The following is a 17989-nucleotide window of genomic DNA, read 5'->3' as shown; positions in this document are numbered from 1 at the left end:
AATTGTTCCTCGGCGTTGTACTAAGACATCATCTGAAAATTCCTAAAGTATAAAAACTCACCCAAAAATTGAGTTTGGGGCTGATGACCTCGATGTTAGGCCCCTTTAAACAACAAGCATCAGCAGCATCATCAGAAAAAATTGAGTTTCATTTACTTCATAAATTCTTTTGGGGCTAAGACGACTATGCGACATAGAACTGTACATGTGAGAAACAGTCTTCTCTCAAGTCGAAAAGATAAATACATGTTTCTTTATTTTTAAAGGAGATTACAAATATCTGATTCCCACATCTGTAACATCTTCAGTTTTTGAGATATACATAAGTATCCCCATAAAAAGAATTCAACCCCTTGATCAGTCCTTCCCCCACCCCCACCCCCACCGCCATCTAAGAGTATTTTCTGAAAACAAAACTACATGTTTCTTTACTTTTAAAGGAGATTCCAAATACCAATTTTCACGTCTGTAACATCTTCAGTTTTTAATATTTAAGTATCCTCATAAAAAAAAAATCAACTACTTTTCACTTCTTTTCACCCCTCATTAAGTACCTTCTCCGAAAACAAAAAAGTACAAGTTCCTGTATTTTTAAAGGACTTTGCAAATACAATGTTTCTTGTCTCTAACATGTTAAGTTTTTGACATATAATGTAATAATGGCATATGGCATTTAGTGCCGGGTGTGTCAGAGGACATGTTCGGCTCGCTAAGTGCAGGTCTTTTGATTTGACGCCCGTAGGCGACCAGCGCATTATGATGAGGATGAAATGATGATGAAGACAACAAATACATCCAGTCCCCGTGCCAGAGGAATTAAACAAGGATGGTTAAAATTCCCGTCCCTGCTGGGAATCGAAACCGGGACCCCTGTGATCAAAGACCAGCAAGCTAACCATTTAGCCATGGAGCGTATAATGTAGATATACCGGTACTCATTTTAAAAACTCACCCGCTTTTCCCATTTCTTTCAGCCCATTAACTGGATTTTCCGAAAACAATAAAATACGTGTTTCATTATTTTTAAAGGAGATTCCAAATACCAGTTTTCATGTCTGTAATACCTCCAGTTTTTGAGATAAATGTATACTCATAAAAAATAATTCAACTTCTTCTTCTTCACTTCTTTCCACCCCTCTCCCGCCTTAAAGTGCACTTTCCAAAAGCAAAAGATACGTGTTTCTTTGTTTTGGAAGGAAATGCAAAATACCAACTTTCACGTTTGCAACAGCTTCAGTTTTTAAGATAATGTATCCTCATAAGCACTTTTCAACTCCTTATTTACTTGTTTTCAGCCCCACGCCCCTTACGTTGATTTTCCGAAAAAAACAAATGCGTGTTTCTTTATTTTTAAAGGAGACACCAAATACTAATTTTCACGTCTGTAACATCCTCGTTTTTGAGATATAAGTATCCTCATAAACGTAATTCAACTCCTTTTTCATCCCCCCCCCTTCCTACCCGTTAAGCTGATTCCCCCCTCCCCAAAAGTGCGTGTTCTTTATTTTAAAAGGAGATTCCAAATACCAATTTTCATGACTTTAACATCTTTAGTTTTTGAGATATAAGTATTCTCATACAAAGAATTCAACTAATTTTTCAATTCATTCACCCACCTTAAGTGGTTTTTCCGAAGAAAAAAGAACACGTGTTCCTTTACTTTGCAAGAAGATTCCAAATACAAATGTTCATGTCTCTAACATCTTCAGTTTTTGAGATATATGTATCCTCATAAAAAGATTTCAAATCCTCTTTCACCCCCACCCGTTAAGTTGATTTCCCTCTTCCAAAAAATGCGTGTTTATTTTTAAAGGAGTTTCCGAATAAAAATTTTCACATGTGTCACACCTTAATTTTTTGAGATATAAGTATCCTCATACACAGAATTCCACTAATTTTTCAATTAATTCAGCCCCCTTAAGTGGATTTTCCATGACAGAATATTACGTGTTTCTTTACTTTGAAAGAAAATTCCAAATACAAATTTTCATGTCTGTAACATCTTCAGCTTTTTAATTGTAAGTACCCTCATGAAAAGAATTCAACTCCTTCTTCATTCCACCCCCACCTGTTAAGTTGGTTTCACCCCCACCCAAAAAATTCCTGTTTCTTTATTTTTAAAGGAGATTCCAAATTCCAATTTCCACGTCTGCAACCTTCAGTTTTGAGATATAAGTTTCTCCAGAAAAAAATTCAGTATTTTTTACTTCCTTTCACACTCCCCATTCAAGTGAATTTCCAAAAAATAAACAGTACCCGTTTCTTTAAAGAGCTTACAAATACCAATTATCATGACTGTAACATCTTCAGTTTTTGAGATATATGTATCCTCGTAAAAGGAATTCATCTCCGTTTCCACCCCTTCCCCACCTACCAAGTTGAATCCCCCCTCCCAGAAAATGCGTGTTTCTTTAATTTTATTTGTACCATTCAACTAATTTTTCAATTCTTTCACCCCCGCCTCGTTAATAGTTTCTTCAAAATCAAAAGAATACGTGTTTCCTTACTTTTAAAGTAGATTCCAATTTTCACGTCTGCAATATGCTATGTTTTTGACATATACTGTAGATACGCTAATTTTAAAAATTTACCCCCTTTTTCAGTCCCCCTTAAGTGGATTTTCTGAAAAAATATTTATGTTTATTTACTTTTCCAGGAAATTCCAAATACCAGCTTTCAAATCTGTACTATGTTACCTGTCTGAGATAATTTGCAGATATAATTTTTTTTTTTTTAATTCACCCCGTTTGTCACTCTTGTCCACCCCCCTATACATCAGATTATCCAAAAACACAAAAATACGTGTTTCTTTATTTTCAAAGGAGATTCCAAAAACAAATGTTCACGCCTCTAACATCTTCAGTTTTTTTATATATACACTTAAGAAAATGGAAATTGCAACACCATGAAGGCATTGGTCGTTTGTATTGATTTTCAAGATATGGAACGGTGCCATGTAGGTATGTAAACGATCAAAGTTTCAGACCCATTGGATTGTTGCTACAGGTCTCCCCACGTAATTGGTCGCGGAGGAATCAACTCCAGTATACGGACTCTGGTGTAGCGTAATTGACTTGCAGTCTGTGCAGTGAAGTGTTCCCCGTCAAACATGCCTCGACGACAGAGAAGAGCACGCTATCAACAACTGTCGCCGTTTGAGAGGGCTCGGATAATTGGGCTGTGTGAGGCTGGATTATCACTAAGGACTGTTGCAGCACGTGAAGGCCGACAGACATCTACGGTACAACGTGTACGGCAGCAGTGGTCAAATGAAGGTGCCCACACTCGTAGACCTGGCAGAGGCCCAGCGCGACAGACAACTGTGAGAGAGGATTGCCGCATCATTTGGATGGCCCGGATGGAACCCCATGCAACAGCAATGCAAATTCTAGCAGCTGTGGCACCCCACGTAACACAACAAACAGTTGGTAATCGCCTACGTGCAGCTGGCTTACGAGCCTGTGTCCCTGCAGAAGGTGTTCGATTGACCCCACAACAGCGACGTGTAAGGCTGGCCTGGTGTCGAGAAAGATCGACGTGGGTCGACGAATGGCATAGGGTCGTCTTTAGCAATGAATCGCGCTTCTGTCTTGCCCGCAGTGATCGCCGGAATCGTGTGCGCTGACGTACCGGGGAGAGGGGCCGCCCAGATCTTATTGTCGAGAGGCACACAGGGCCAACACCAAGCATTATGGTCTGTGGAGCTATTGGCTGTGATGTGAAATCACAATTAGTGCTTGTTGAGGGCACTATGACTGCTCGACAGTACGTTGATAGGGTACTCAATCCAGTGGTTGTCCCTATGATGGTGAACATTGCTAATGGGATGTTTCAGCAGGACAATGCCCGAGTTCACACTGCACGCATCTCCAGAGAAGCTCTCCACGACATCACAACCTTAGAATGGCCCGCCAGATCCCCGGACCTCAGTCCTATTTGAGCATATGTGGAACATGATGGGTCGACAACTGGGCAACCGTCCTCAGCCACCCACAACTCTGGAACAACTGACCCGTGCAGAGCAGCAAGCATGGGCCATAATTCCTCAGGAAGCGATCCAGGGCCTTATTGACTCCATGCCTCGACAAATTCATCAATGTATTGCAGCTCGTGGTGGGCACATCTTATATTGATTGTTGACCAAACTTGCGGTCAGAGAGACCTGAAAGTGTAATAATTGAATCACAACCAAACACTTGTCCTGCATGTTCAATTGCAGCAGTGTATTACCACTCCTTCTGGATGTTGCAATTTCCATTTTCTTCAGTGTATAAGTATCCTCATAAAATTAATTCAACCCCTTTTTCACCCCAGCCCGTTAAGTTGATTCCCCCCTCCAAAAATGTGTTTTTCTTTATTTTTAAAGGAGGTACCAAATATAAATATTGACGTGTGTAACCTTAAGTTTTTGAGATATCAGTTTCTCCATACAAAAGGAATTACATTTTATCACTTCCTTTCACCCTCCCCTCCTTAAGTGAATTTTTTGAAAACCTAAAATACTTGTTTATTTATTTATTAAGGGGCTTCCAAAGGCCAATTATTATGATTGTAACATCTTCGGTTTTGAGATATATGTATCCTCATAAAAAGGAATTTAACTCCTTTTTCACCGCCCCCGCTCCCCCAAGTTGATTTCCCCCCAGAAGTGCGTGTTTCTTTATTTTTAAAGGAGATTCCAAATACTCATTTGCAGGTCCGTAACATCATTAGTTTTTGAGATATAAGTATCCTCATACAAAGAATTCAACTCATTTTTCAATTAATTCACCCCCTTAAGTGGATTTTCCAAAGACAAAAGATTACGTGTTTCTTTACTTCAAAAGAACATTCCAAATACAAATTTTCATGTCTGTAACGTCTTCAGTTTTCGAGATATAAGTATCCTCATGAAAGAAAATCAACCTTTTTTTCACTCCACCCCTGCCCGTTAAGTTGGTTTCCCCCACCCAAAAACTGCGTGTTTCTTCATTTTTAAAGAAGATCCAAATACCAAATTCCACGTCTGTAACCTTCAGTTTTGAGATATACATTTCTCCAGAAAAGGAAATCAATTTTTTTACTCCATTTCACACTTCCCACTCAAGTGAATTTTCCAAAAACAAACAGTACCTGTTTCCTTAAAAGAGCTTCCAAATACCAATTATAACGACTGTAACATATTCAGTTTTTGAGATATATGTATCCTCGTAAAAGAAATTCATCTCCGTTTTCGTCCCCCCTACCAAGTTGATATGCCCCGCTCCAAATGCGTGTTTCTTTATTTTGAAAGGAGATTCCAAATACCAGTTTTCATGTTTGAAACATCTTTAGATTTGTTGGTATATATTATATTCTTACAAATAATTCAACTAATTTTTCAATTCTTTCACCCCCTCCCCTGTTAAGTGTTTTTACAAAAACAAAAGAATATGCATTTCCTTATTTTTAAAGGATATTCCAAATACCAATTTTCACGTCTGCAAAATGTTACAATTTTTAGATATACTGTAGATATGCTCATTTTAAAAATTCACCCCCTTTTTCGTTCCCCTTAAGTGGAGTTTTCGAAAACAAATCGCCTAGGTTTCTTTACTTTTACAGGAGATTCCAAATACCAGTTTTCAAATCTGTAATATATTACATGTCTGAGATAATTTGCAGATATAGTCTTTTTAAAAATTCACCCCGTTTGTCACTCCTGTCACCCCCTATTCATCGGATTATCCAAAAACACAAAAATACATGTTTATTTTTAACGTGGATTTCCAAATACAAATTTTCATGTCTGTAACATTTTCAGTTTTTGAGATATAAGTCTCCTCATAAAAGGTGTTCAACCCCCTTTCCCCCATTTTTCACACCCCTTAATGGGATTTTCTGAAAAAAAAAAAAAAAAAAAAAAGTGTTTCTTTATTTTTAAGGGAGATTCCAAATACCAATTTTTACACCTGTAAACCTTTAAGTTTTTGAGATATAGATATCCTCATTTTAAAACTTCACCCCCTTTTCACACCCTTAGCACCGGAATATCGAAAAATCCTCCCTTTACAAAGGTGAAAAAATGAGAGTATCCTCCTAATTCAATACATCATATATTCCATCATTAGGCGGAGTAAACAAATTCAAGCATGTTTCGGCTCGTTTGAGCCATCTTCAATGAAAAATGAGGGGGGTTGAAATAATTTACATAATACAAGTTAAAAAATGCCAAAAACATAAAGAAGGAACAAATGAAAAACATACAAAAGAGAGCCTAGACGGAAACAAAATTAGCACAGATATGCAATATTTACATCATTATGTGGAGCAAAAAACAACTCAGTGCGACAAAATTCAGTCAAGCAGGTGTTAATACAAAAATAATAATTGAAACTAAAAACTGTGTTAACCTAAGAAGAAAAGGAATGAAAACAAATGATACATGGAAATGAACAACAGGTGCACATGGTGATGTTGCGGACCTCATAGTTTACAAAATATTGGTTTTGTAACAAATACAAAACAGGTTGAAATCACTGTCGAAAATTCAGGCAGAAAATCTATCCTTGTAGAAATCCATCATATCAAATTGGTTAGGAGGGGAGTGGGAGCGGGAGCAAATTTTTTTTGAGAAATCAAGCCTGATATAACGTGCAGGCGAAAAGCCTGTGACAAGGAAAAACATCGATGAACAGCAGCATTCTCTATATCTTCTCAATCTAACGGTCCCTTTCTTGATTATCGTTTCATAATGTTGGCTGGTTGGTTTGCCTTATTATAAAGGGTCAGAAGGGCCGCGACATAAAATTGAGAAGCTGTGTTGGGGAGATGACAGATGCATGGTAAACTGTAAGTGACCTAGTGGAAACCGTCAATGAAGTTCAATCTGTAATGGGAAAAAATTAGGTTGTGTGAGAAACGTGGGCTGATAAGTAAAAACTGTGGAATGGGTGTGTAGAAAGCTTAAACTTACGGTGTTTAGCAGGTGGTCGTCCTCTCGAATGGGTTGGCCTTCTCAAAGTAACAGTCTCGTTCGTGCGATCGAGTGTATTGTTGGTCAATCTGTGTTTGCGAGGATGGAAGGAGCGGAGGGGGACGGGGTGGTGCAGGGCTGGTGTGGGGAGGGGGGAGTGGTGGTGAGTTGGAGAGATGGAGGTGGGGTTTCTTTGTATTATGGTAGTTCTGAAAAATATATGGAATGAATGTTTCAAGTAGAATGTTCTTTTTCTTGTTGACTTCATTTAAATTGTGAGAGGGGTTCATAAACTGATCTAAATCGATGTGGATCCTCCCTTAGCGAGCACCTACATGTTAATATGAATGCATCCCCAAAATTTCATTTCTTTATGTCCAGTAGTTTTGGCTCGGCGATGATCAGTCAGTCAGTCCGGTTGGTCGGTCGGTCGGAGTTATTTTATATGTATAGATTTCAGTTATTCCTATGTTGGTCTTGTCATTCTCTAGACACAAGTGGGAGAGTACATTTTATTTCACTTGACAGTTTACCTCGTGGGTCACTTGGAAATTTGAAAAGCGCTCTTGTTATTAAGTTAATTAAGAAATCATACTATATAAGTACATAATATACAGTAGATCAAATAGAGTGAATGTGATAGTATGAAACTTACCTAAATACAATTCTGGGCCCCTTCAGCTGAACAGTGCTTGCTGTTTAACATCATTAACTCATCACTTTTAACTTCTTTTCACTAATATTTTAGTTTTGCCACAACGTATATATACAGTTCCCAAAATATTTACACAATTCACCCATACATTAGTTGTTACCATAGCTGTAGTACTTAGGATTGCTCCTATAAAACAGTTTTTTGTATCGAATTAGGGCCTATAACATATTTTGTTTAGCGGAGTAACAAATTTGCAGCAATTATCTGTTGTTCGCTCTTAGCAGGCCTTGATAAGGACGAAGAAGTTTTCTTATGGGGCTTGTTCGTGGAAAATAATCGTCGCTGTGTTTCAAATTTTATCCTTTTTGACGTTGACTGTATTTGTGCTGGGCTGATCATTGTTTTTGTGCTCTGGGCTTGTATAGTTGGGATTATTGTTTAAAAAGTGACTCTGACACAAGAGACTTTGGCATTTATTTCGAGGCCAATTATAAACAGCCTGCAACTAGCTAGGCCTATTGTAAATGTTTCAATGCCGGGCTCAACACTAACGTGCATCTAGAGTGCATGCATGTAGTGATAAAACACATATACGGGGGTGGGGTAAGAAGCCTAAGAGACGGACATCGCAATCCATATCCTCATGTCATGCGATTTGTGAGAGATCAACTTTACGACCGCCTTATTTACATTAACGAAGGCAAACTTAACAAATAAACCCGCACAAATAAGACTAAGGCATGCCAATTCATTATTATTACAACCACGAGAAATTACTTGCAGCAAGGATGTATGGACTGTTCCGTCCGCGAAGAAAAATGAACTATATGAGGTCCGAAGAAGGGTGAAACGAGAAACAACTGTGACCTGAAGTGTACAGAGTGCAATACCTCCATTCATTCGTATGTTTGTACATGCCACAATTCCTCCATTAAATTCAATTTGTGCAAACATATACACCTAGTGGTTAAATATACTGGTGGTGCTAATGAACAAAATTTAGAATCAGGCACATATTTAGTCATTCAGGAAGCACCTTCAAATGAAGAAAAGGAAATTATTCTGAAGGAACTGCGTAATCCCCTGAAATGAAAGCTATATACAGTAAGTGAGGATTTGTCTGGCCCCGCGGTGTGTCCGCCTGCCACCCGGCGGCCCCGGGTTCGATTCCCGGCTGGGTCAGGGCTTCTTAATTGTAAATGATTAATATCCCTGGCCTGGGAACTGGGTGTTTGTGTCGTCCTTAATATTCCTTTCCTCACATTCAACACTCTACACGTCCTCCATTCCAATTACACGCAGGTGCAAGTAGGGGCAAAAGATCTTTATAGGTCGACGCCCTGAACAAAAAGCATTAAAAAAGTGAGGACATAGAACAGTGTAATGCCAAGCTCCGAGAAAAATTTGAAAGCATTCTCGCAACAATAGAATCACCAGAACATGTAGATATAATTGAGAAACACCTCCAACCAATAATCCCAACTATACAAGCCTGTAGCACAAATGCAATGATCAGCACAGCACAAATACTGTCAGCTTCAAAGAGGATAAAATTTGAAACACAGCGATGATTATTTTCCACAAGCAAGCCCCATAAGAAAACTTTTTCGTCCTTGTCAAGGCCTGCCAAGAGTGCTGCAAATTTGTTACTCCTCTAAACAAAATATGTTATAGGCCCAAATTTGGTACAATAAACTGTTTTATAAGAGCAATCCTAAATACTACAGCTATGGTAACAACTAATGTATGGGTGAATTGTGTAAATATTTTGTGAACTGTATATATACGTTGTGGCAAAACTAAAATATTCATGAAAAGAAGTTAAAAGTGATGAGTTAATGATGTTAAACAGCAAGCATTGTTTAGCTGAAGGGGTCCAGAGTTATGTTTAGGTAAGTTTCATACTATCACATTCACTCTATTTGATCTACTGTATATTATGTACTTATATAGTATGATTTCTTATTTAAGTTAATAACAACAGCGCTTTTCAAATTTCCAAGTGACCCACGAGGTAAACTGTCAAGTGAAATAAAATGTACTCTCTCACTTGTGTCTAGAGAATGACGAGACCAGCATAGGAATAACTGAAATATTAAAAAAAAAAAAAAAAAAAGACACCTCTGTACAGGCCATGAAGGCCCTTGGAGGAGTGGAAGGTAAAGGCTTCCACCATTGTTAACCGCGGCACGTGATGGGGTAGAGTGGTTAGCTCTACGCCCGGCCACCTTTGCCCCCCAGGAATTAACCTGGTACTCATTTTTAGTGTAGGCTGAGTGAACCTCAGGGCCATATGGACCTCCGGAAGTGGAAATCTTGTTTCTTAAATTTTACGACTTCCTGACGGGGATTCGAACCCACGTCCTTCCGGGCGAACCGAGCACGCCTGGCCTAATTAAAAATTAGGTTTCATAATACATATATACATTATGAAATAGTTTATATTATTGCATGTTTCGTGGTCATATTTTGCCAATACCGCAAAAATACTTAATAGCCATGTTATTTATGTAGGTTCATAACTTGTTGTCTTCAGTAACACACGAGAAGCACTTAGATCTGAACCAAGGCGGTTCCTGATAGTTAACTTCACGACCTTCATTGTAAAAAACAGCTGCTCGCAAGCGTATGACGACCCAAACCAAGTATGTACCGCTGTAGCAAGCTTCTTCGTGGCCGGAAACATTGTTTGTGGGAGGCTGTGCCACTGTTCTAGAGAGAGTATTCACAAACAACAGCACACTCGATTTTCATCAAAGCTTCACCAAGTTGTACGAATTTGTTCAGCTATCTACTGCTTTCTTGAAATTCAGTCAACTCCATTTCTAAACTATAAATTTCTAACCACACACACACACAAAAAAAAAATATGCAAAATGAGGTTTTGAAATAAAGTGCGATAGTTTTTCCCAATCTCGAGATTGGGATAATCCATTGGCAACTATTTGTCTTACAAAATTCTGAACAGTAATCAGTTACTCACTAAGAATAATTACGCGATGTTGGCAACCGCAAACAAGCCAAACTTCACTAATTGACTGATGTGGGTGAGCGAATGGTTCGTCGGCCACATCTAACATTTATCTCACTTGACTTCCGGACCTACCAGTGTTCCCATAATGCACTTCGGAACTAGAATTTAGATTTTTGGTATTTATTTCTTAAACCTGGCTGCCTCCATGGCTTAGGCGGCAGTGTGTTGGCCTCTCAGCCTGGGTTCTGTGGTTCAAATCCCGGTCACTCCTTGTGTGATTTGTGCTGGAAAAAGCAGAGTCGGGACAGGTTTTTCTCCAGGTACTCCAGTTTTCCCTGTCATATTTCATTCCAGCAACACTCTCCAATATCATTTCATCTTATTGCCTGAGAAGAGTGTGATAGGCTTCGGCAGCCGGCACAATTCCTATCCTCGCCGCTAGATGGGGGCTTCATTCGTTCGATTCTTGGCCCGGTCGAATGACTGGAAAACAGGCTGTGGATTTTCATTATCATTTCTTAAGCCTGAAACACTGACTGTACGATGCACGTTTTTTGTATAGTCTATAGTACAAGACATACATGAAAACGATGATATTATGTGCATGTCGTGTGCTACCGAAATCGTGTTTGCTTGTCACCTAGTGACACGCGTGCCATAGGTTCGCCATCCCTGACCTAGACCATGGTGGAAAATATGTGATGAAATCCAAGAATTAAAAATTTCTTCCTATTTTAAGTTCTAGAAGTTGGCAGGTATGTGACCCTGAATGCAAGATGACCCTCACTTTTTTCTTCAAAATAATTAAATCAGAATTAAAATGTGCATTGAGAAATCAGACTTTTATTTATAACAAATTTAATTTGAGAAAAAAACATGCAAGTATCATGTACATCCTACCTACTTCGTTAATCATTTTCATTGGAGGTAAGGTTCAGAGAATTCCTCTTTGCGAACCCGCATTTGTATCGCGTCTCATGTTATGGCCATTCTGACCTTGCGTTTTTCACACACATACCACACAATTTCATGTTAGACTTCTGTAAAGCATCCTTGTTGCAGGCTACTGAATGCCTTTCTTGTACAGTACGCATTTTTAGACTATTTTTGTCTTCACACCAACGCCGATCATTGGCTTTAGTTAAGCCCTATTTTCTTGCAGCTGCACAATTATTCTTTATTTCTGCACATTTAATAACCATTAATATAAAATTGGCATCAAATATCGATAAGAACCCGTTGAAAGTTTGCCAGCAATGTCTGTTCCACATGTATCTACCATACTATGATCCATCATGAAAATATTCCTATTATCTATAAAACTATTACTATGCGCCAGGCTGAGTGGCTCAGACAGTTAAGGCGCTGGCCTTCTGACCCTAACTTGGCAGGTTCAATCCTGGCTCAGTCCGGTGGTGTTTGAAGGTGCTCAAATACTTTAGCTTCGTATCGGTAGATTTACTGGCACGTAAAAGAACTCCTGCGGGACAAATTTCCGGCACCTCTGCGTCTTTGAAAACCATCAGAGTAGTTAGTGGGATGTGAAAACAATTATTACTACTTTGACTAAGCGTAAGGTACAACAGCTGTCACTAGATGAACGTCTCGCGTGCCGGCATTGGCCGGCTTCAGCGGCTAGCAGTCAGTGAGCTAGATGCAGACTTTGAAGGTCAACAAGTTTTGTGCGCTGTGTTATGGCCATTCCGCCCTTGCATATTTTCGTGCACACACTTCACAATTTCATCTTCGACTTCATTAAAGCGTTCTTGTTGTAGGCTACTGAATCTCTTTTTTTGATACAGTACGCATTTTTAAGCCTTGTGTGTCTTCTTGCTAATCTCAGAGTGACGTAAAGCAAATAGCAAAAAAAAAAAAAAAAAAAAAAAGAAAAAAAAAGAAAAAAAAAAAAAGCTAATCTCAAACATTGGCTCTATTTATGCCGTACTTTCTTGTGGCTGCAAAATTATTCTTCATTTTCGCGTGTTTAGTAACCATTAACTTAAAATTGGCATCATAATATTGACAAGAACCCAATGAAAATTTGCTGGCAATACCTGTTCCACGTGTCTCTATGATACGGTGATCCATAATGAAAATATTTCTGCTGTCTATAAAATGTTACTTTTACTAAGCGTCAAGTAGAGTAGACGCACTGTAACTGAGCCACTGATCAGTCGTGGCCTTTCTAAGAATTCGAAGGGTCGCATCCTTGCTATTCCAATTTGAATGACATTTCTTGTGCAGCTTTGGCTCGGAAGTACATTATGGTCGACCTTGAGTTGGCTCAAGAAAGTTATGTTTTGATGCCATCCTGTGGATTTGATAAACACTTTGTAGAGGCTAGTAGAATGTCATTCTCTCTTCACTATTTTCCAAGAACCAGTGACTATGCACAGAGAAACTGTACAACCGGCTGCCGCAGCTAGCGATCTATAGGCTTAATAAAGATGTAGATGTTGAAAGTCGAGTTTTGCTTGTGTGCACACGGTGAAGGGAAACAGCGTGATTACCGTAGTAACTGCCAGTGGTGTCCATTATTGTTAGGTCATGAATGCAAGATGAGTCCTGATTATTCACATGAAATTCTGAGAAGAAAACATTGTCTTGTATTCAGGGAAATACTGTAATTTACCTTTCATTTGTCCTCTTTCTTGACATCCGCAATACCTTCCCAATTGCCATTTAGTAAATTGAGATCACCCACTACAGTCATGTTCTTTTCTGTGTCATTTCCCACAGCTGATTATTATTATTATTATCAAATAATTCTGCATCAGCACCAGTGCCACCCTTTCCAGATCTGTACACCCCCATAACATCAAGTTGCCTACTATCTTTAGAGATGATCCTTACACCTAGAATTTCATGTTTCTTATCCTTACTTACATTCTTTCACTAGTATGAATACTCCCTCTCCTACTGTTGCTATTCTGTCTACAATGAACACTCCAATTCCTCGAGAAAATATCTTCGTCCTCAGTATCACTTCTCAGCCAGGGTTCAACTCTTATTATGAGTACAATATCTGGTAAATATATATCTATTATTATTTAATTTTATTCTTTTCTTTAGAGTACTTATACAGCTTAACACTGACACTTTTATGTCATTCTTACTAGACTTCCAGCTCCCTGTTCTCTTACCACTGCTCCCTAGTCCACCCATTTTTTCTGAATGTTGTTGTTTGGGATCGTTGGTCTGTAGACTGGTTTAATTCAGCATCTCCATGACACACTCTCCTGTGTTAACCTTTTTATTTCTACGTAACTACTACAGCTTACATCTACTCTAACCTGCTCATCATATTCATACCTTGGTCTACCCCTAACCATTCTTACTGCCTACACTTCCTTCTAAAACCAACTGAAGAAGTTTTGGGTGTCTTAAGATTTATGGCCTATCATTCTATCTTATCTTCTGGTCAAATTTAGCTAAATTGATCTCTCACCAGGTTGATTCAGTATCTCTTCATTCATGATTCAAACTACCCATCTCACTGCAGCATTCTTTCTGTAACACCATATTTCAAAAGCTTCAATTCTCTTTCTTCCTGAGCTTGTGATTGTCCATGTTTCACTTCCATACAATGTCATGCTTCAGACGAATGTTCCTAAATCAATGTTCGAAGAGAGAAAATTTCTTTTCTTAAGAAAAGCCTTCCTTGCTTGTGTTAGTGTGCATTTTATATCCTTCTTACTTCTACCATCGTTAGTTATTTTACTGCTGTGAGCTTGCATCCGGGAGATAGTAGGTTCGAATCCCACTATCGGCAGCCCTGAAGATGGTTTTCCGTGGTTTCCCATTTTCACACCAGGCAAATGCTGGGGCTGTACCTTAATTAAGGCCACGGCCGCTTCCTTCCAACTCCTAGGCCATTCCTATCCCATCGTCGCCATAAGACCTATCTGTGTCGGTGCGACGTAAAACCCCTAGCAAAAAAAAGTTATTTTACTACCCAAGTAACAGTATTCATCTACTTCCTTTAAGACTTAATTTCCTAATCTAATATTTCCCGCATCATCTGACTTTGTTCGACTGCACTCCATTACTTTCGTTTTGGACTTATTATTTTAATTTTGTACTCCTTCTCTAAGACTCTGATGATATAGATGTTGATTCACATAGGGAATCTGAAATATTTGTTCTGAATGAGTAAATTTGTAATGCCAATATAAATGGTCCGTTATTGGACATTATAAATTTTCCAGCTAACTCATTCCTGGTTGCCAGCGTTTCGCCCCTGTGTGCTAGGCTGGGCTCATCAGTTGGTACCTAGCACACCTACCAGGACGCTGGCTAGTGCATACCATGGAGGCCACTGCGTAGGCTAATTGTAGCCACTGGCAGTGCCAATGCACTATGAGAGACTTTGTTTCATTACCAAAAACTGATGCTGCTTGGCCATCAGATGATATAGATGTTGATTCCCATAGGGAATCTGAAATATTTGTTCTGAATGAGTAAATTTATAATACCAATATAAATGGACATTTCTCCAGATCTTCTGCAGACACAGGTAAAATATCACCAGCAAATCTCAGAAGTTTGATTTCCTCTCCTTGGATTGTGGTTCCCTTTCCAAATTCCTCTTTTGATTTCCTTTACCACCTGTTCTATATAAACATCCTTTCTGGATTGCTGCTGCTTTTTCAAAGCCGTTGATTCTTTTCAGTGTAGACTGATTTTTGTACAGATTGTAGATGATTCTTCTTTCTTGGTATATGATCCCAGTCACCTTCAGAATCTCAAATTGCTTGGTCCAATCAACATTATCGAATGCCTTCTTTTTTTTTTTTTTTTTTTTTTTTCTAACTCCCTATAACCCTTTTGAACAAACCTCCTAACTTACACATACCACTGTGGTTCAGGTGAAGACCATCTGAGTGCAGATCCATATCTCCTACACATCCATTAGGATCTACAGATCTCACTCCCAGTTTCCCCACATACCCACTCCATAGTCTCATTTAAATCCCCGATCACCTTTTCTGCCTACTACTTTGAAATTCTTGATGTTAAATTTCATGACCTTAAATCATAAGTTGGTAGTGGGTTGACCTGAGCCTAAGAGAAAATTTTAATATAACATTTTTCTTTTTGCACTGGAAGGTACTCTGTGATTTGTGCAACTTTAGAAAATTTGACTTGCCCTGTTTTTACTCCTTTTCTTCTTCAAAGAATGCTTGGCCAATCATAAAAATCTTATTTATCTTGTCTGTTGTGTCCATAGCTCTATACTATTTTCTGTTTTAATGGAAGAAATTGATAAATACGAGTATAATGTGGATAAATTAGAGAACATTGTCAAGTTTTCAATGTGCCCAGGTTTGTTAATATCTTTGCTATTGTTTTGACATGCTGCTAATGTTTTTGGATATGAAAGATGGAAGCTGGGTTGCAGTATTCAAAATAACAGTGTAAAAGAACTACTCATTAATTCCAAATTGGAGCTAAATTGGAGGTTTTCATTAAAAAGTTAATTATGAGTTGAATAATGGTAAGTGTTTACTGAATATTTTATTATGTCTTCACTTACTTCACTTATATTTCGTGATTAGTCTGTATCCACATACAGTTATGTTGTTCAGTGTGGCAAGTAACACTTTGGGACCTCAGTCTGTATTGCAAAATTGCAGTTTGTCTATAGTTGAGAAAACAAGCATGACTATTTGTAGATCTCAGTTATGTTAGAACCCATGCAAAACGAAAATCAGTTTAATGATAACTCTCTTCCTTACATTATTGATGGATTGACAGTAACACATTGTTCACATTGGTGCAGGAATTTAAACATTCTGTAGGTATTTGTCAGTTTGTAGTTATTGCATCCACTGACTGTTTCTAATTAGACCTTCTGTCAGTTGACAGCGTGTTTGATATTATAGCACTGTTCTTTCATATCTTAATAATTATTATTTTATTTTAAAGTAATGTGAACATGTATAAGTTGTCCGTTGATTTAGTTTGATTATCTACCCTTACTCTTTATTAGTTACAATAACCTAGTTTTAGTTGGTAGAATTTGTGAATAATTGTGAATTTTATTCTGATAGCTGAAATCCATCATATTGCAATACAAACCTCAGATTTAATCCTAGGATTTCAGCTACCTTCCCTTATTTATTTCCTGGCTCAATATGCTTAATAATTCTGATTTGGCTTTTTGGGGTTCTTCTATAGACACGTCACCCACAGACATGCATCTTGAGGATCAGACCGGCCTAGAGGCTGATGATGCAATATATTCATATTCTCTCTATGAGATTTTGTAGGTAGATTGTTCTTGGTAAAGCTTCTCTTTCTGTTTTTGGGTTAAGAACTGGCTATAATTATGGATTATGAGTAAAGTGTTACAGTTTCTCCTTGTGGAAAATAGAACCTTAAAAGTTATATCATTGTATTTTTTAATAGAATTTTCTTATGAATTTATTTAATGCACCTTTTTTCTTTTTTTCTTCTCAGTATGTGCTTAATGCTACAATTGCTAAAATAGAATCTGTCACCAATGGTCAACTTCAGTTTCGACGATTAATTGATGGATATCGCAAGTTTGATCCTTCCCGTGGTCTTGATTATCAGATTGAAATGGCTTTTAAAGATACATCAACAGGACATGAAGTTCTTAAGAGGTTGGTATGCATTTCATTGTGCTTGGCTTGAAACTCTTAAAATGGGATAGAATATTTAGATATTTAGGTACTGAGTTTTGATATCTTCTAAGGTTTGTTAGTAAGTCAAACTATACTGGAATTTCCCATCCATTGTCTGAATGGGTACTTAGCAGTAGCATTTTTCATGTATTTCACTTTTCCTCTTTGCCAGTTGAGATAGAAAAGAATAAATAAATAAACCAACCAACCAACCAACCAACCAACCAACCAACCAACCAACCAACCAACCAACCAACCAACCAACCAACCAACCAACCAACCAACCAACCAACCAACCAACCAACCAACCAACCAACCAACCAACCAACCAACCAACCAACCAACCAACCAACCAACCAACCAACCAACCAACCAACCAACCAACCAACCAACCAACCAACCAACCAACCAACCAACCAACCAACCAACCAACCAACCAACCAACCAACCAACCAACCAACCAACCAACCAACCAACCAACCAACCAACCAACCAACCAACCAACCAACCAACCAACCAACCAACCAACCAACCAACCAACCAACCAACCAACCAACCAACCAACCAACCAACCAACCAACCAACCAACCAACCAACCAACCAACCAACCAACCAACCAACCAACCAACCAACCAACCAACCAACCAACCAACCAACCAACCAACCAACCAACCAACCAACCAACCAACCAACCAACCAACCAACCAACCAACCAACCAACCAACCAACCAACCAACCAACCAACCAACCAACCAACCAACCAACCAACCAACCAA

At 38.5% G+C, this 17989-nt stretch overlaps 1 protein-coding gene across 2 annotated transcripts in view; it reads left to right on the top strand.

Annotated features, from left to right (window-relative positions):
• The window catches only part of Chpf (Chondroitin polymerizing factor), a 213071-nt gene that overhangs the window by 76316 nt on the left and 118766 nt on the right, over window positions 1-17989 (top strand). For both annotated transcript variants that reach the window (XM_067140998.2, XM_067140999.2), the window contains one exon: window positions 17026-17192. In XM_067140998.2, coding sequence (XP_066997099.2) covers window positions 17026-17192 — 167 coding nt within the window. The remainder of the gene's footprint in view (window positions 1-17025; window positions 17193-17989) is intronic.

Source organism: Anabrus simplex, chromosome 2 (assembly GCF_040414725.1).
Source record: "Anabrus simplex isolate iqAnaSimp1 chromosome 2, ASM4041472v1, whole genome shotgun sequence".
Classification (NCBI taxonomy): domain Eukaryota; kingdom Metazoa; phylum Arthropoda; class Insecta; order Orthoptera; family Tettigoniidae; genus Anabrus; species Anabrus simplex.
This window is presented reverse-complemented; position numbering and strand designations above follow the sequence as displayed.